General features: G+C 40.5%; 1 protein-coding gene across 1 annotated transcript in view; it reads left to right on the plus strand.

The window, feature by feature from the left end:
- The window catches only part of ARHGEF10 (Rho guanine nucleotide exchange factor 10), a 140,664-nt gene that overhangs the window by 105,176 nt on the left and 14,924 nt on the right, over positions 1–20,564 (plus strand). Inside the window, exons 27-28 of the mRNA XM_054976987.1 lie at positions 2,560–2,702; positions 16,671–16,845. Coding sequence (XP_054832962.1) covers positions 2,560–2,702; positions 16,671–16,845 — 318 coding nt within the window. The remainder of the gene's footprint in view (positions 1–2,559; positions 2,703–16,670; positions 16,846–20,564) is intronic.

Below are 20,564 nucleotides of genomic sequence, written 5' to 3' on the forward strand. Positions count from 1 at the left end.
AAAGAAAAGATGTATCTGACAGGATAGCAGCAGAAGACACAGAAGGAACCTCTGTGACACTGATCTGCGGATCAAATAATGGCTGCAGTTACTTCAACAGTTTTATTAATTACATATTATATGCTGGATTGCCATTTGAGTAAGCCGAGGCAGTGACAGATATTTTAACCTACTTTTTCCTGGAATGGACTCAAGAGATATTACAATGTTAGTTAAAAGGCAAAAAAAGACATAAAATCAATTCAAAGAGAAACAATTCGTTTAAAGGCAATGGATTGTAGTTCATGTAAATGTCTCGTGCACGGAAGGTCTTCTGTGCTTAGAACACAATGCCCCTCCCCAAATGCTGCTTTGGGAACCTCAAGAGCAGCATGAGGGGTGTTGAGGGGCATAGGATGCGGAAATCAACAAAATTCACCGTCTCTTGTTTGCACAGATCCTGTGGACAGGATCAACCCCATATCCACATCACATCCAGTTCCAACCATTGCGTTCTCTACCAACTCAGTACACCTTTCACCTAAAATTTGCTTTAACTGTGATTGTGGTTCCTTAACTTAGAACTAAAGGCATTCTTTCGCAAGCCAAAGAGGCTTCCATTTTTTAAAAGAGGGTTTTCTATATTCACTAATTCTTCTTTCCCATATCATCCTCTGAGCTGTGTTCTATGTTGTTATGGAAGATCCTGCCAAAGAGCAGCATTTTGTGAAGTGCAGGGAACTGAAGTGAGAAAATCTGTTTGCGGTAGTTAAAATCCAAGCCTAAGGCATGCCAAATCAATTGGCTTCCTCCCCTGCCCCCCCCCCACATTTGGTTTTCCTTTCAGTTCTCAGCTATAGTCATAATAATGCTCAAGCTGCTTTTCTAGTCATCCCTGAAGGTGCAGTTTTATGAAGCGCTGACCTATTTTTCCAGGCACATGAATCAAGGCTGAAGAGAGGAGGAGAGAATTTGACCTAATAATAATTGGCACACATTATTCATAAGTAGAGAGTCAAAACCACTTTGTTTTTCATCATGTACCATTTCTTCATCCAACTTGCCAGCAGCTCATATTTTTGCATAAACATGAAGACAATAAAAACAAAACATTAGACTTTGGGGAAAGTAAATAGAGATAGTTCTCTAGATTTTTCTAGAAGTTCTGGATGGAGTTCTGTCCTTGAAACCTGTGGAGAAGAGTCCATTCCAATGGATTTTATGATAGTTGGCTTCCAGGGTGCAAGGAAATAAACTGGCAAATCCTCCGAGCTTCAGCTCTCTATGTGGCTAACTGGTGCTAAAGCAGGCTGTGGATCTGTGTTGGGCACTGCCAAAAGACTAATGCTCCTGTCCACTGCTTTCCAAGACCAGAACAAACATTTTAATTCAGTGCAACAGGAAAATCTCTCTTTAGGTCTAAAAAAAATATTTAGGTTGATACTTGTGTGTGTGTACCAAGTTGTGGTAGATAAGAAGGTAGTGAGCCAAAAAGTGTAAGAGAGCACATGTGTGCATGCAGGGCTCATATAAACATCATAGAGAACTCCAGCTATGTATTCCACCTTTAGGTGCACAGAAATCCTTTGGTGATTGGTTGTTACAGTGACAGTCATAGTTTGAGAAGTGATTTTTTTAAAAATCTTAAGTATCTTGAACACAGGCTGCTTGTAACCATTATGGTATATTTGAAATCTCACTACCCTGTCACAATCCCTCCCCCTCAGTCAATAGTCCCTGTTCATGATAATGTGATGCACTAATGTTTATGCTTCATTGCACAACTCAATTAACAAACTATTCACATGGCTGTTTTGGCAGCACTGTTGAAATAGCAGTGGCACTGCCGAGAGAATAAGGAACCTATTAAACATCAACAAAAAGATGAATTTTAGTCCCAGACACATCAAAGGAAGAAGACTCCCCCCCCACACACACACATCAGTGTTATAGTTAATCAAATCGAGCATGTGACAAAGAATCATGAAGAAATGACAATAAATATTCTATGTGATATTTGCGCCCCCTTTTCTTCTAGGCCGCAAGTATTGCTCCAAGAGAGCTGCCAAATGTTCAGAGGTAAGGCAGGCCAATTAGTGGAGCTGTTCCGGTCTTGGGAAAGCTGAACGCAGGGATTAAAGCTTTAGCTTGTGACAACAACTTGTGTCTTTTATGATGCAAAGGCACCACACAGTTTTCTGGAAATGTCCTGTATGCTGTTTCCTTCCTGACACAGGTCTACCTTTTCAGTCACAGCCTGTGGGCAGACAATATCTTTTCAGAGATGTGAAACCAGTATTATAAATCCATTGTTGCCCATGGTTACATGCATTTGTTTTTTCCTCCTTTTTATCTTGCTATTGTGTATGGTCAAAGAGATTTTTTGAAGCAAGACAAAATGTGCAAAACTTGTTTGAGCAGACCATAGTGAAGCAGGGGGGAAATGGCTGAGTGTACATAGAACAAGAAGAGCACCGTCATATTGGAGTATTTTCTGTGCATGTGTTTGTGTGTGCGTGCATACATGTCAGTGATATCTTTTTCTTTTTGTACTCCTAAATCTTTTCTTTTGTGCTAAAGATGGAGCCTGGAACTCAGAACCTCAGAAAGTAGTGAAGCTGGGTGTTCTGCCAGTAAGAAGTCTCCTTGTCATGGAAGAAACCATTTGGGCTGCTTCCGGTGGACAAATTTCTATCATTAGTACTGAGACACATGCTATAGAGGTAAATAGTTTCCTCCCCTCCCCTTACACATTGTATCTTGCAATTCTTTTTTTCCATGTGAAATTCAAGTAAACTCTGAAACTCTTTTCATACAGGTAAACTCTGACACATATAGAGGGGAGAACTTTATAAAACATTGTTTTATATTGATTTGATTAGTTCATGCTGCATCATACTTTGGGTGGGATTGAAGTAAATGAATAATGCTATAAGGGCTTGACACTCATCATTTTCTCCCCAAATACTTGCAGAATTGGAGACAAGCAAGCTGGAAGCCATCATGAGTCAACTATGAGGCTCTTAAGTCAATCCTACTTTTGGTATTGCCTTTTCATATTGCTGATTGATTGTAGACCTGAGCAGATGGTGTGTGTGGGGGGGAACAAAGTGGTAGAATAGTCTCTTCCCACCTGCTGAGGGAAGTGGAATAGACTGAATTCCATTCTCTTGTTCCTTGTTAATATGTGATTCCTATGCAATTTGAATCTCGGCTGATGTTGTCGTATTGTAAACCTTCCTTTTCAGGACTATTTTTTTCATAAGATAATTATGTCACAACTGGGATTGACAGGCCATTTTAAAGAAAAGACTGAACTGAGAGACTGAGAGAAAATGACTTCTCAACTAGTCTGAGATACATTGAAATCTCTATTACTCATGTGCTCCCCTGACTGTGTTAGATTTACATAAAGCTATTGTCTTCACATAGTCTTATTCTTTCTTTAAACTACAGAGAAACTAATAAACCAGACAATGCATATTTTGGCTTTCAGGGAATACTGTTATTGTACAGTTGTCAGACAGGTATCAAAAGTGAATGGTATTTGAGCAGTGAGCTTTTGAATGCAACTTTATATTTATATATTGCACTTGGGTACTGGTCATTATCTACTAAGGGCATGCCTTATGTATCCTTTTAATCTGATCAATAACTTTTATGCTTGAAGATAGAAGATGACTTAAAACACACATTCCATGAAGTGAGAATCTGCAATTCTCCATTTTTCTGGAGAATTGAAGATAACGCCCCCCCACCCTCCATTGCCTTAATATCAAATGTTTAGTCAAGTTATCCTGGTAGGTCTTTGTCTGTGTTGTGGGCTGAGTTGAGCTGGGCTGGAGGGTGAATATAAGTACCGAGACTGAAAACTGGTATATTGATGGAACAGCACGGTTAAGTTCTAAGAGTAATTTTGTCTACATAGGGCATGAATAGACAGAGACAATATTACAGAGCCAGGTGAAACTAGGCCTACAATTTTCATCAATAAATATACCAACAGTTTGGCATCTAGAGGGTCATCTTCTTGCTGGACAGGAAATGGAAATAGTGTGGGATAAAAAGAAGAGGCATGGGAAGAGGAGCCGTTTGTTGGAAAAAAATAGTCTTTATCTATAACTGCAAAATTAGGTAGGTCAATATATCAATAAACAACTAAGTGAAATCGTACATACAAATAGCTAGCTATTAGATAATGAAAGTAGTGAAGCTCTAAAGTAGCAAGGCTGCACGCTTACATCTGCACCTGTGAACAGCGTCTCTGCCTGCTTATTGATAATTAACCCTTTTATGATTTCTAAACAGGATTATACTTCCAGGTTAAGGTCTCTCAGGATCAAAACCCCATAATGACCAGAATTTAGATCTTGCCAGCTTCCAACAAATAGATCCTTCCCTATTACCAGACCAGTTTAGGTGTCCAATCACCCTAAGCTAGAATCTCTGCTTGATTAAAAAAAAATCTATTGCAACAAACACTTAGCACCAAGAAGGCTAGAATTGGGAATGATCATGTTCTTCTCTGTCCCTCTTTACTCCTGGGAATCAATCTGAAAATTCTCTTTTTCTGTCTTCCCCACTCTCAAGTACCTTTTAAAAACCATTTTTACCCAGCAGCATCCACCAATACAAACATGGAAACAAAATTTGGGGGTGACATTATTGCATATTTGAGTTATTCCACAATTTAGGAATCAGTGCAAATATATCCCCATAGCTGTCCTAAGTCTCCCCAGTATTTTGTTCTGTCCAAGAAGGGACATTCTTGGGCAAGTGACATGAGAAGCAGAGATTTTCAGTTGCTGCATGTGTCACCCACTTTGGCCACACTTTTCTCTACCCACCTACCAGCTTACAACAGTCAGTTGCTATATGCCCCTTCAGAGCATGGGCATAACCATGCCTTGGCTTAAGGATGCTAGTAGTCCTTGGTAAACAAACAAATAAAGCTCTTAAGCTTCTTTTTTGGTCTATTAAATGTTTCCAAGGCAAAAGAACGAACTAGCTGGCACGTTCCTCTGCATTTCTGCTGCCTCCTACCCACTGTTCCTTCCTAGAGATGTGTCTGTCTTTGGAATCTTCATCTTGGAATTTCAGTTTCAACTAAAGGCTGATCCTTTAATATGACTTCCTGGCAAAGATCTTTTGGAAGCTGAATGCCGACCACGTGACATTTGTGATTCCACTGTCTATAGTTCTATTTGGAACTAGGATTGCATGTAATTTTTTTTTAACTGACTTTTTAAAAATTCCATGATGCTGCAACTATTAAAAGAACTGAACTTGGCAAGGGAGAAAGTCCCCGCAAGAATTCCCTGCAGACTAAGGCTGGCTCTGGATTGTGCCAGCTTCAGTCATTTCAGTAGGCTCCAAAGGGTGCTCATAAGAGCGTCGGAGCAAGAATGTACAAGCAAAGGTGGGAGGCTAAATGCCCTTTTGTATTCACATAAGAGGTGTTTCTTGGGAAAGAAAAACTTCCAACCTGCCAACTTCTCTCCTAGAACAATTTTTCAAGTCCTGATGTGGCACCAGTATATAAATGTCAGTGTATTTTTTCTTTTAAATGTATGAATTTATAAATAGATTACAAAACTAGAATTGAAAAAGCTAGGAGAAAGTTTGACAATATGCTGTATGACAATTGTCTGGAATATTGGTATGAGCATTTGGTATTGGCATTATTGATGCCAATGAAGTTGGTAAACCCCAATTAGCCAGAGGTGTTTCCTATAGGTTCTAGGCAGACACTGTAGTGCACAGTATTTAGTATTTTTAAAATCATGATCACGATTTCACAATATAAACTTAGCTCTAAGGGGCTAGTTTCACTCTCTGCAATTACTTTCCGGTCATGCAGATTTTAATACAAGTGTTTTTAGATATTTTTAGTTTTATTTAAATATTTAAATCTCACTCTCAAAATGGCTTACAACAATCGTTCTTCGTTCCTCCATTTCTGAACTCACAACAGCAGTGCTGTGAGGTAGATTTGGCTGAGAGAGAGTGTCTGGCCCACAGAGGACACCCTGTTTGGTTTGCCTGTCTGGCCCCACTTAAAAGGTTGCATTTTCAGAACAGTTGCAGCCTCAGTCTGTGTCCTGCAAGGCCATCCATCTTTCCACCCCTCCACCCCAACTCTATGACAGCAGGCCCCAGGTCCTGTACTACCGCCTCTTCCATTGGTACCTCAGCTGCAGGTCTTCCATGGAGCCACACGCTGTTGTTGGAGTGATAGCTGCTGATGCCCATGCCATCTCCCCTGCCCCCCCCCCCCCGTCCCAGGCAACAACCCCTGGCCACTCAGCTGACTGACTTTCCTCCTGCAGTAGCACAGGTAGCTCAACTTCAGCCAGGCCAATAGGAGGCCTTTGTCAGCATGGGCAGGGCAAGGTCAGAATCCAGGCAGGTAAGGGAGCCACTGGGGAGGCTTCAGCAGCAGCAGCAGCAGCAGGTGCAAACCAGACAGAAGGCTGAGCAAATTCCCCTCCCAGGATTGAGATGGGATGGGGGAACCAGGAGAGTATACCCAAATTCTACCCAGCTCTCCCACTGGATAGGCTGGGAGAAGGGCCAGTCAGGGAGGCTGAGTAGAATCAGGAGGACACTCAGGGAGATGGGAGAGGGGAACCCTTTAAAAGTGGGTTCCTGCGAGAGAGCCAAGGAAGGGAAGAGGCAGCTGGCGTGTGCTGACACTTCAAGGCCAGGAGAAAAAACAAAGTAGGGCAACACCTTTCCTTGCCTGTCTGAGGCCTGAGGACACCTGTATTTGACAGCTGGCAGAAAACCAGATGTAGGCACAGGTGAGCAGTCAGCCTCATAGTTTGGTAAGTCTTTTATTCACATAAAAATCTCTATTCATCAGGATTATGAAACTGAGCCTTCATCTTGATGTTCTGAAAAAAATATACCACAATGTTTGATTTAGAATAATCTTCCACATTTTTATAGATGAAACACATTACCATATTATTTTTAAAATGCAACAAAGGCATCTGAAATGCCCTGGAGAAACAAAAACTACTCCATGTTCCTTGGTAGCATGCCTAAATCCTGTTTGCTCTTGCCAAAGTGGTAAAAAGTCACTCGCTTCTCCTGAACAAAGGAGCCCATTTTGTGGAGCACTGCTATGCTTGAAAAGGCCCATCTCAGTCCTTGGCACTGCTTCTTGGCCAGGAATCACAAAGGGGTCTGTGCTGTGTGTGTAAGCAGGGGGAAGAGAGCGATGCAAACTATGCAATGGGCTGCCCTAACAATGACGGGATATCTCAGGCGCCACTGTTTTAAAAGATTCCTCTGTGGGCTTCAGAATGTGTGGTAAAGTGCTAATGTTGCCATAGAGCAAGAGCACTTGAGAGAAAATTACAAGCCTTGGGGAGAGGGCTGTGTGAGGAGAAGACAAAGACAGGGCTATGGAAAGAGCCAACAGAATGTGTTTGCCGAGACAGCGGCCATAATAACGCGATCAGATTTTCACTGTGCCCTCATGGAAAGTCCAGGTGGAGGACTCTAACTTACATGAGTATTTGTTCTCTTTTTCTCGGACAAAGGAAAAAGAGATTCCCAGCTATAGTGCTACATTCTATGTCCTTGTCTGGGAGAGCACCATGGTGGCTGAGGGTGTTCATTGTCTCTATGATGAAAGAAAGAAACAATTCACATCTAGCAGTAATGGTGACTGAGGGGAGAGCGGGAAGAGGCCAGGCAACTGCTGCTTCAGTATTTTGTTTCTTTAGCTGGGACACTTTTTAGAATATTTCTCACTGTAGCTATTCACTGATTGATGGAACTTGCTACTAGAAGTATGGGCAGCCAATTGCAGCATAGCAGTTCAAGTGTCAAACTAGGACTGCTTTATTCTTTACAAAAATTAGCTTTTCTGTAATTCTGAGCAAGTACAGTGTCCTGGAAGATGATAGTCTTCCAGATGAATTCATGAAATGTCTGTTGGTTTCTACGACCACAGGATTTAAGGGTGCTGTCATTTAAAAAAAAATTAATACTTTTTCCCCATCCCAATCATTATTTACCTAGATGTGTGTATATTTTTATTTGTTTCTGTTTTAATGTGGCTGACCTAGCAATTACTTTCAATGGTGTTTTAGACTCTGGTTGCAATTGTATGCATAATTTGCAACATTTGGGAAAGGATCATTTTAAAATATTGGTTCATTGACCTGTACATTTTATTGTCATTTGTTTTATAAAGTTTAGAGCTTCTCCCAATACTGTGTATTGTATGCTTTTAATTTTGGAATTGTTAGCCATCTAGAGCCACAAGGGAAATGTGAGATGTTAAGGGTGGTAGACCAGCTAAGGATATTCCATTTACTACTACAAAGCCAGAGAGATAGACAGGAGCCCTTTTCACACAGCTTTATATGTGCATAGGGGAGGAAGTGACACTGTGGTAGCAAGTTGCACTCCTAATATTTTTGCATGGTCTCTTGAAGTTCTGTAAAGAACCTACCAGCTAGGGAGTGGGTGTATGTAGGCATCTCTTGATCATAGGGACAGCAAATGAAGTGTGTTTCAGGTAGGTAGCCATGTTGATCTGCAGTGGAACTGCAGAATTAGAGACCTACAAGATTTTTCCCCCCAGCTGAAGCGTGTTCACTTGTATGCACGTGGAATCTTTACAAACCTTCAAGTGAAAATGCACAAAGGGGCACAGCTTGCTGACCCAGTATAACTTTCCTCTTTCTGTTCATTAAGTGTCTGAGCACTCAAGAACATTGTATCAAAGAGGCAATTGTGGGAAGAAAAACTGGGGTTGGAAACAACATAATCCAATAATACACTATGAGCAGTGAATTAAAAAAAATCACTCTTGGCCAAAGTAATTTGCAACATAGACTGTTCCCTAAGTATGCCCTTTCATTATGTCTCTGAATTTCAGCAGGGTTTTGAAGCATACATTGTCTGGAAATATAACAAATCAGCTGGTAAATATAGGCTGATAAGAAAAGCAAATTTGCAGATTTCTTGCAGCTGTTCTAATATACGGACTCTTGCCAATTTGTTGAAAAGAGATGGCTAGCAATAAGGTAAGGGCATTGTCCATACTTTATTGCCATGGGCTGGATTCAAAGGACATCCTACTTTTTTTGTAAAGGAAAAGTGAGATTTAATCAAAAGATGTTCTTACACTTGTATGAGAGGTTGGGTTGCAATTTGTGCAGTCACACTAGTGGAAGCAAAGCAACTGTGTCTCTTACAATACCATGTGAATTGTTTTGCAGGTTTTTACACAGGTGTTTGCAGCACAGTGCTGCCATTTTATTTCCATTATTCTTTTTCCTCTTCTAATTGGGAGTTAATTAGATCCTGTTGGTGAAGAGTGCCCTTAAGTCAGAGTTGACTTATGGCGAGCCCTGGAGGGATTTTCATGGCAAGAGACTAAATGAGGTGGTTTGCCATTGACTGCCTCTGCAACCCTGGTCTTTGTTGGAGGTCCCCCATCCACTTACTAAGCAAGGCAGACCCTGCTTAGCTTCTGAGATCTGATGAGATCAAGCTCACCTGGGCTATCCAGGTCAGGCAAATTAGATTATGTTTGGACTTGTTAATATAAATATGGGTACCCTTCAGTAACTACAGCCTGGTTCTTATCAAATGTGGCACAAATCCCATCCAGCAAGATGAGAATCTAGATAAGTGAGAATGATGCAGGGAGAATCTTGATAAGCATATAAATTATATATTTTGACAGTTTTATGCCAGAACTCACTCAAGACAGCTCACAACTAGAGATGGGCATGAAACGAACCATGGAACAAAATTCCTAATGGAACGCCTGGTTCAGTTTCAAAGAAATGCGTTCCATGGGTACACGTTTTTTATGGAAAAAATGACTTTTCCTACCGTTCCGTTCCTTTCCGTTGTTGGTTCAGGAAGCCAGACACTGTGCCATTCAATCCATTGCCTAGGCAACAGTGTCAGTCTTTTGGTTACCCCCAGTCTGAGGCCTCCCTCCACACTTGATTGGCAGTTGTCCCTGTGAACTAGAGAGCTCCCACTCTGGCCCATCCAGCCAGGAAAAGGGCCAGCCCCTCAAAGTAGCTGCCAGCAAACACTCCAGTTTTTGCCACTGCAAAGAGAAAATGACAGGAAAGGGGACCCATGGATCATGCCTTTCCTGGGGCTCAATCTCTCTGAAACTTGTTGGGTCTTTAGAGGACAGTGAGGACCCTTGCAAATTTGGTGGGTATTGGACATTGGGAAAGTCTTGTTTAGTTTGGCTGTGACCATGAAGGTGCCCATTCTGGGCTCCCTCGAACCTCGGGTTCGGAACCAGCTCAAATTTGGCTAATTCGTGGTTCGTGTTCCGTGGAAATGAATGAACCATGAACCATGTGGTACATTTTTTTCCTGTTCCGTGCCCATGTTTACTCACACCTAAACCAATACTGACAATTATGTAAAACAAGTCAAGCCAATAAAAATAGGTGAATAAAAACACGTCAGGGCATAAAAACAATCAGAGCAGTCTAAAATATCATTAGTTAAAAGCCCGAGTAAAGACAATTGTTTTTTGCTTGATACCTAAAGAAAAATGAGATAGACTGTAGGTGAGCCTCAAGGGAGAGAGCATTCCAAAGGTGAGGTGCTACCACTGGTAAAGCCCTTGCTCTTGTCACTACCTGCCTTACCTGTACAGTGTCCTAGTTAGGAAGAGTGTCCTAACTAGTGGGCTAATCAATGTGGGAAGAGGCAGCCCTTCAATAAAATATAACTTTACTTCTTTAACAAAAAGCTACCTTCAGTTATTTTGTTCAAGGAATATCACTTAATGATAAGTTACTGTTTATAGTCTTTTTTTTAAAAAATGAAGTTTTCAAAGACCATTCTGACTCCTGACTCTTCATTCTTGTTGTATCACCCTCCTCTGCAATAGCTAGAGCTGATGTGAAGCTGACTCAGGGGCAGAGCGTATACTCAAACTGGCTTCCCAAATAGGCGATGTTAAGTAAATTGGAAAATTAGTCGCAGCAAGAAATGAAAAGAAAATGGAGATCATTAAAAACACAAAGATTTCCTGTATTACTATATAAACCTATATTATTTAATAAAACATGGAAAATAAAGTGTTTTAAGGGGAGTATAGCATTCAAACAATCTATTATTAAATCTACTTCTGGTGTTTTAATTCACACAATTAATTATTCAATCATATTTGTATTTTATTTATTTATATTCCATCTTTCTCCTTCAAAGCGTGACCCAAGGCAGTTTACAGTAAAAAATTCACTTCAAATAACTGCACTATACATTAAATAGCACCAAAAATCTCACATGATCAAGTGAGTCACAGTCATTTTCTCCAGACAAGAATTCTTTCAGGCACTTGGGCACAGAGGAATAAGGGTCTGACCAGCTGGTCGTCTTCAACCCAGACTGAATCTTTCTCTCCTCTCTGGCAGCAGCAGTCTCCTGGATGCAAATGTCTTTGTTGTGCCCCGGACATACACAGAGAAAGGTAGAGCTGGCCATAGCATTGCCAGCCCTAGCTGGAATCTCAGCCGAAGAATTGGGGGAGGGGGGTGTTTGTGGGGACAAACTACTCAGCATTGTGCAAATACACAATGTCACTTCTGCTGCAAAATCAAAAGTAACATCGTATCAGGGTGATGTTTTAGGATTCACCCAAAGTTCTATGAGTAAATCCTAGAGTATGGTGGAGGGTGGGAACAGGGATCCCCCTCCTCCACTGGGGGAATGGCAACCCTATACAGACCCAAGAAAGGGAGTGTTACTTCCAGTGAAACCAAGGGGAAATAATAACAAAATAGAATTATGAAAACAAAACAATAATGACAAAAGAAACAATACCATATGAAACAATCCATTAATGAAATAGTCCCTTTGGAAATTAGTAATAAGAAACTAAACAAACTCCCATGCACAAGTCTACATGGCATGGTCTTTTTGATCCAAGAAGGGTGGAACCTACATGGTAGATGTAAAAGATTAAAAAGTAACTCTAGCTACAGCTATGACCTGTTTCTTAAAATGCAAAACCATATCTAGTAGTGCTCCATGGCTCTTGAAGTAAGCTTTCTTACAAATGTTTCTTAACCAGGTGGTGTTTTGAAATAACAGTGTACTTTATTTTCATCCATGGGTTTTCTATGTTTTCTTCTGTATTCATCATTATTGAATGTGATAATAAACAGCCTCTGTGGACTTTTTAGATTGATATGTACCTTTTATCTCTCCGAAGAAGTTCCCTTGTTTTTTCTTGAGAGGCTTTTAAAAGTAATATTGGTTATAATTTGTGTGGAATCCCACTGAGTAGAAACATATTTGAAAATTGACATTCACTGCCAGTTCTCTTTAGTGTGAATCAAAAACAGCTCCACTGAATCGCACAGAGCTGTTAAAAATGTAACCAGTTAATATTTCAAAAATCATTTATTAAAGTAGATAGAAAAATGTGTGTCATTCAGTACATTAATGGAAGGAAGTGCTGTCTAGTAGAAAGAAAGTTGGGCTGAGCTAGGTATCAAGGAGTGGCATGTTGGTTTTATTAATTGTTTTAAAATATATTTTTAATCTGAGGGGCTATCGTGTGGGAAAGCAGCATATAAGTGCACTAAACTTACAGGTAAAATTCACATTTACTCATGAAGCTCATTCAGTTGGATCCAGACTTAACTGGCAATTTCCACCAATTCCTCCTTTCCACTACATAACCCCCTCATGTCATTTCTCGGGGTCTCTTATCCTTCAGGAACAGCATTTTGAGGAATTCAGTGAGCTGCAGTGGGAGGAGGGAGGTGGAAAATTTCAATTCTGCCATTGAAGAATGTAATCTAGATCCAATTCAGTGGATGAATTTGTGCCAGCTATCTTTCATTGCAACCTTCTTTGTAGGTTTTTTGTGATGGTAAAGAAGGGGAGGAAACCATGTTGTACATTGATTTGTAAATTTTTCAGAGAAAGGTGGAATCAAAGTGTAATAAATACAGTATTGGATCCAAAGGATTGTCAACATCCAGGAGGAGCATAGAAGACTCCCAGATTTACGACTGATCTCCAGACTACAGGGATAATTTCCCCTGGAGACAATGGCAGTTTTAGAGGGTGGAATCTATGACATCACATTCCTGCTCAGCCCCCTTCCCTCCCCAAACTCTGCCCTCCCCAGGCTCCAACCCCAAGTCTTCACGAATTTCCTCACCCAGAGTTCGCAGCCCTAATCCAAAGTAACCATCTAAGCTTCTGATTGCCACCATGCAGTGTTCTATGTGGTTTCCAAGTGTGTCCCTGAATATTAGGAGCAACTTTCTGGGTGAAGCAATAGACTATAGATTACTGCTTCTCCCAGTAGAACTCTGCTCACAGTTCTTTCTATCCTACGCACAATAAATAAATGAACCAAAAGAAACAGACTAAGAAGTTAGAAGCTGAGGATGGCACTAGGTGTTAGGGGAGTCTGATGGGAAATGTTTCCCTAGAGACAAGCTGGCACAGTGACTGTGTACACTTTCAACAGTGTATGCTGCATTGTGGCTCCACTCAACAGCATCTTACTAGGAAGAAAGCTTATATTAGGGGTGTTTTGCTTTTTGTGTATGGGAGGAAAATATTTCTTCTATCCTTAATATAGTGGCACCCTCAGAATCACCATATAAGATCCTGAGCACTTTACTTGCTGTCACAGTACATGATTGAAGATAAACCTACATTGCTTGTGTTACATGGAATGGTCTTGCGAATAAATAGAGTGGGGGAATTAGCAAGCAAGGAAGACAGCTATGCAAGAGGCCGGTAACTTCGTGATCTTTCTCACCAATAATTTACGGAGTCCTTTCCCAAGGATACACACACATAAAACCAGTATTCTTAATTAAAGGATAGTTGTTTTATTCGAGGGGCAAATGCATACACACAAGATTGCACACAAACACACAAGAGGCCTAGGTAAAACAATGGTGGTGGAATATATTTGAGGGATTGCAAGGTGATAATTACCTATCCAGAGAGCAGCGAAGTCCACGGAGAGAGAGCTTCAAATGCCAGCGTTCTCAGCCAGGAGAGCAAGAGGCTTAGGGCAAACTTCAAGGGAACAGCACTTTGGATCTGATAAGCATGTACAGAGAGAGAGTCTTAGAGAAGAGACCCTAAGGGAGCAGCCAGGAAGCATGCACAATTTGAATGGGCCAAGGCACTACTCTTATAGAGTAAAACGTGCCCTGAGGTGGGATGGCTCACCTAGCTGTTAGAACAAAGACTCCAATGGTCAGTTCCTGGGACCAACAAAAGGTTTGATTACCTTGATTGGTAGCTGCCAGGGCATGTGACAGAGAATGCAAAATTTGTTCTAGCACAGCACAAAAGGGGTAGTTTGTTAATGAAGTCCACCGGAGCTAAGTTGATGAATTCAGTCGGGAAATGTACCTTCCCAGGAATGAACTGTAAAAACTTACGAATTTCATTTGATTAGCTCCTCAATCAAGGGCAGGAGATCTCATCACGGGAGGAGGGAAAGGAATGTGTGAAGTGGGGATGACTCTGTGAGACCTTTGTTGCGCTGGATTCCTTAGGGGCTGGGGAGACTGCAAAACTAATCACCGCAAATCTCTCCGTATTCCTACGCGGCATTCCATTCATGCCTGGATCTCAGCAACTGTTAGCTGGCAGTCCTCTGGCTGCAATACAAGCTGCCATTTTAAATCTAGAGGCCTGGTGCCATTTAATATCACACACAGCCATGTTAAAATAGCTAAGAAAGATGGCAGAGGCTGGGCCGACTGCTTACACCTGTACTAAACATTGTACTGTACAATGTATTTCTCAGATGTAATAACTATGCAAACAAACTGACACAGCTTTTCTGTGGTACTGAACTTTCCTTGCGTCCAGGTATTTCTCAGTGGAATTACCAGTGCTCAAGGCCTTTTCAGGAAGCCTCCAGCAGCCTCCTCTCACAACCTCCAAATGTTTTAAATTACTAATATTCATAATACTTGCTAACCTATACTAATCATAAAGAAAGCAATAGCACTGCATGGTATTGCATGATTATATGTATCACAGCAAATGATGATCCACAAATAACCCATCTGTAAAGGTTTGATTTATCCCTAATAACAGCATTCTTCTTTTCTTGTGTAGCTTGGTTTGCATACGTCTTTAAATGTCTTCCACATTAAAAGTCAGTAAACAATATAGCATTTCAGTATTTCAGGTTTTTTAAGTTAATCGTAGTTCTCCATTGACCCTTCATGATTAATTGCAGTAAACTGATTTAACAAAACGAATGTTACCTTTCTTGGCCGTATGATTTTCATCTTCATTGCCGTGTTCTTTACTTTGGATAATGCCATCTGTTCCCATATTTCTGAAAGAGAGAATCCAGATCCGTTTTTCTGCCAGATCACGTAAGAGGAACTGTTGCATTTTCATCCTTAAATGACTTTTTTGCCCATGTCCTTACCTGAATGAATCCAGGGAACTTTTTTCCCCAGCTATAACATAAACTGCATGGATTTTGTATCATTAGCTTGGATCCTAACCTAAGGCATTCGCACCACGTCTTCAGCCATTATATAGCTATTCCTTGATTGTGCCATGCTTTCTTCTAGTTTGAGGTACTTTATGTCTCATTGTAAAAAAACTGTTATTTCATGAATGGGAGCGCCTAGCTCCAGGGAAGTGTCATGCAGTGAAGGATTGCTTCCACAACCTGTTAAAATATCCTGCTCTTTATGCTGAATCACACTTCTTCATTTATTCTTTATGCCCATTAAAGTATGCACATAGCATCATCAATTAGGGATGGCACACATGTATCTAAGTGGCCAAGTTTCCCTACATTAAACACTGAAGCAATGACTAGGGAAAGGTTGAGGCCTCTTCTAATTGCATATTGTCAAGGAAACCCAGTTGTTTTAAAGGCTCATGCAATATTTTTTTTAAAAAAGATATTATCACCATTTATTTGTCCGCCTATTTTATTTATTAGATTTTTATCCCAAACTTCCTCTGTTGAGCTCAAAGTGGTGCATGGTTCTAGCCCGTCTTTTTTTATTCTCTTAGCAACCCTGTGAGGCTGAGACACAGCAATTGGTCCAAGGTAGGACGCTTCATGACTGGCTGAGTAGGAATTTGAACCTGTGTCTCTCTAGCTGACACTCTTATCCTCTGCATACTGGGTAGGATCCAGACTAAATTTTCCAGTAGCAGAATGGAAGTTTCTTACCTCCCCCTCTCCCACTGCAGCTCATTTTATCTCCACACAGTGCTGCTCTGGGCGATAGAGCACCCTGAGGAGTGACATGAACAAGGTCTGCAGTACCTTACAATTCATCCAATCCATGGAAACTGCCAATTTAGTCTGGAATCTGGATGCATCCCACTATCTGATGGTGCACCCAAGCTTAAAAACGGATCTCTAGAAAACAAACAGGAAAATCTGAGTTCCTTGTTGTAAATATGTTGTTTCTTTTAGGTGTTTAGCAATAAACTACTAATGACAAGAGGTTGCAATTTCTTAATCATCTAATGAGCTTTCCACCATTGATGATTCTACCTTCCTTGCCATGGAAGAGTATAGCAAAGGAAAGTGTTCATTTGCACATTATTACTACAACATGTTCTTTTCCTCTCGATAAGACAATAATATAGACTATTGAGTTTGGCTGTTTTACAACATGACCATTGACTTCCAACCGTCTGTCTCTCAGTACCACTTTGAAGCGCATCAAGAGGAAGGGATGGTGATTTCTCATATGGCTGTGGCAGGAGTTGGAATCTGGATTGCCTTCACATCAGGATCTACACTTCGCCTTTTCCATACGGAAACCCTTAAGCACCTCCAAGATGTGAATGTTGCTACTCTTGTTCACAATATGTTACCAGGTACTGATATACTTCTTTAATAGCATCCATGCTAACTTTAGCCATTCTTAGTTTTAGGAACATGACTCCTAAACTGGAAATCTTTCTGATCACGGTAATTACTACAGGAATTTCCATCATAATTTCAGCTTAAATTGAGGTCTCGGGTAAGCAGTTTGTGGGTTAGGTTTTCAATAGGAGTTTTCATAGTCATTCTAAAAAAAAAAGTGAAGTTTTCAAACAATGTAGAGGAAAATTTTAATGGGAGTTCCTTTGTAATTCCATTCAGGTTTTCATTTTCCTTCCCTACAAAGTCAAAACCTTGTTTAGCTTTATTTGCAGTGGATATCCTGTAAATAATGGGGTGGATCAAATCATCCTCCAAAGTAGCCTTCCTCCAATTTAAATGGCCCTTTCGCCTATGGAAGAGCTGCTTAAGTTCATAGAAACATGGACCTGGAAGGGACTCCAAGTGTCATCTAATTCAATCTCCTGCACAATGCAGGACATTCACAGCTACCCCCTCCCACTCCCCCACTGACCCCTACTGAAAGCCCAGGATCTCTGGCCATTCTGGCTGGGGAAAAATTCCTTTCTAATCCTGAAGTGACAACTGGCATTACCCTGGGCACATCAGAAGGGGCCACAAGAGCCTTTTGGAGGAAGGCTTGTTCAAAAAGGAATGGTGGGGTATACATATTTTAATAAATATACTGTGCTCAGTGGATGGTAGGATGGAGTAGGATCCACCCCAATTACTCCCCCGCCCCCGTGATATCCTAATTGAGATAAGCTTGTTGTGTTTTCTAAATTGTTCACAAATAAAGTGAAACGTTCCTATCCATTGCCACCCCTTCTGACTAGCAATGTTTCAATTAGCTTCAAAATGTAAACAGACTAATTTTTTAAAAAATCATTTTTTTTTGTTCTCCCGAGACCCTCTTCTGTGTGTTTATTGGGGTGGATGTAGCTTGTCATTGCCATGAAAATAAACAAGGTGGTGTAAACAGTATTTTCATGTTGAAGACCATGTGTTAGTCAGTCATATATATTCACATTTTATATATCCGTCTCCTCTGATATCATTCCCATCCCATTTCAGCAGCTTCTGTCTTATCTGAAGAATTATCTTTTTTGTTTTCGTTTTTAAGTAAACTGCTTTAACCATTTTGGTTGCATTGTTTGCCAAGATTCTAATAATTTCTAAATAATTAAAATCTATTTGGCATTAAATAACAGTGAAGCCAGAGGTCTGTGTAATCTCTGTTTGCATGATGATAAAAACTGGGGAGATTTGAAAACAAGATCAGAAAAAAATACTGATCTGCATGTGATATGCTTGGAAGAGCAAAGAGAAGAACTTAGTATGAAAGATGAATGAACAAGTCCCAGACTAAAATGAGGGCACTGGAATGGGCCTTGCTGTTTGAGGAACCTTCAGGAACTTCATTTTTGTACATTTTAGGTGCCAGTCCGGAAGAAAGACTGTGCCGGGGCTGAAATACTTCCTAAGGCTTTGTAGAAACTGTTTTGCTGAGGATGGGATGGAGTGGGAGACTATAGTGTCAAGATAACTCAGTCTTGAAGTGCTTTGAATCAAATTGTAGCAATATATAGTGATTGTAATCCCAGATTACCCAGATGCTTGAAGATTTCTTTTGATATTCTTTCCACTCAGACCACTTAGATCAGAAATAATTCTTCTGCAACTAATAGGTTTATTCATTAATAACTGGAACAAATTGTTCCTCTCTAGCATTCTGAACTGAAAAGGTTCTGCTAAGATGCCAATTTCTAAAAACTTCGTATTACAGACTATTCTTCTAGTTCATTTGTGGGCCACACAGCATCTTCTTGAATTATAACAGTCAAAAGGCAGCTGCTTGAAAAGCTTCTAAATTAAAACTCAGTTCCTTCTATACCCTGATGTCCCTGCGCTGAATGCAGAGGGGGAACTGTTGCTAGGTAGCAGGTAGGCATTGCTAGATTTAGATATTTGTAGTCAGGAGATACTGCTGTATTTAGTACTGATTTGACAGAGTTTGTGACAACTCTGGCTGCTTTCTCATGACAGGGATTCTCTGTTTCACTGTGAGTGCAGTGGAATGAGCATTGGCAACAGTTTCTACAGAGGAGTTTTCTGGGCATTTTCCTCCATCAGACCCTTGTGAATGCCGCTTTCCCTGCTGCATCATTGGAGGGTTTTTCCTATAGCAACTGCCAGTTTTTTAAAAGCTCCCCCCTCCCTGTGCGCTCAATACAGGACACACACAATATAAACCAAAAAACCCTATAAATTACAATCCTGGGTTCAGTGGTTGGCTCATTTTGAGATATGGGCTAAAAGCCGAGAGCTCTTAGCCAAGGGCTTTTCTCCTTCAGCTTCCACCTCTAGCAGACAGGAAAGAGACATACATCACAGCTGAGATAGTATCTGAAGGACTGCCTGCTCCCATATGAGTACCTACCTGTCCACTCCAGTGATCTTTGGAGGCCCTGTTTTTGGTTGTCCCTCCAAGCTGAGGCTGGATGGTTGGTAGCCCAAGAAAGGGCCTTCTCAGTCATGGCACCAGCACTTTGGAACTTCTCCAGTAAGATTCATCTGTCTCCCACTTTTGTTGTCTTCCACTGACAGGTGGACTTTTTTGTTTGGCATTTTTTCACTAACTCCCTCCTCACCGTGTGACTATATTGTTTAAATGTGTTTATATTATGTTTTATTTAATGGTTTTAAATATCTATATCTATATAATGCTTTTTAAGGGTTCAAATGTTTTTTTAATTTTTTTTTAATTGAATGAGCATAATTTTAAAAAATAAAGCGAGGACAAAACAAATTTTTTGAAATAAGCATTACAATGCAATATTAACTATATATACAAAAACTTTGAATATAAGTTTACAATATTCACCTTTAACTTTAACTTTTTACTATCATTTAGGTTTCAAATGCTTTGTTTTAATGTTCGCCACCTTGGGGATCCTAATCTGGGTGGAAAGGTGGCATAGAAATGTTTTAAATAAACTAACGTGGTATGACGCTGACAGCAGGGAAATGGTGCCAATGTGGGGAGGGGCTTAGAAAATGCTCACTTCCCTTTCCAGACAGAGTGACAATGCACTCGGACTGTGCTCTTCCGAGAAACGTAAGAGCAAAGCAAATTTGGGAAAGAACATAGTGAAGACAGGGAAAGGATTATTCAAGCGCAATGTCATGTGGATGCTTTTTTTTAAAAAAAAGGAGAGAAAACTCTTCATGGGGAAGCAGCTTCTGTCAATCCTATGTCTTTCCCTTGGGTGGCTGGTGAAGAGGTTCTCTGCTACTGCACAGCAATCAAGAAAAGAGGGAATATCCTTACTGGTAATAGCTGAGAAATGGTGGTAGAGGCAGAGGATAGCACCTTGCAAGAATGTCATTGCTGGGTCCTGTGCTGGAGGCTGCTTAGAAGTCAGCAACTCTGCAGCAATTATGGTTCTTTTACTTTACTTTTAATCCCCCCTGTTGTTAGACCAAGGTCTTGAACAATAAAACTGAAAAACTTAAATAAATCCCATATTTAAAAACATCTCCCTTCGACACTTCTCTGCAGCCTCTAGAAATTGAGCAACAAAATAAGTACATTAGGATCAAAATCCTCTACAAGGAATTGAACATTTTGCTTTAAAGTTGCTAGAGGAAGCATAGTCCATTTAGCATGTCATAGTATAATCCATTTTAGCCTAAACTGAAACACATAAGG

This window comes from Eublepharis macularius, chromosome 1 (assembly GCF_028583425.1).
Source record: "Eublepharis macularius isolate TG4126 chromosome 1, MPM_Emac_v1.0, whole genome shotgun sequence".
Lineage (NCBI taxonomy): Eukaryota > Metazoa > Chordata > Lepidosauria > Squamata > Eublepharidae > Eublepharis > Eublepharis macularius.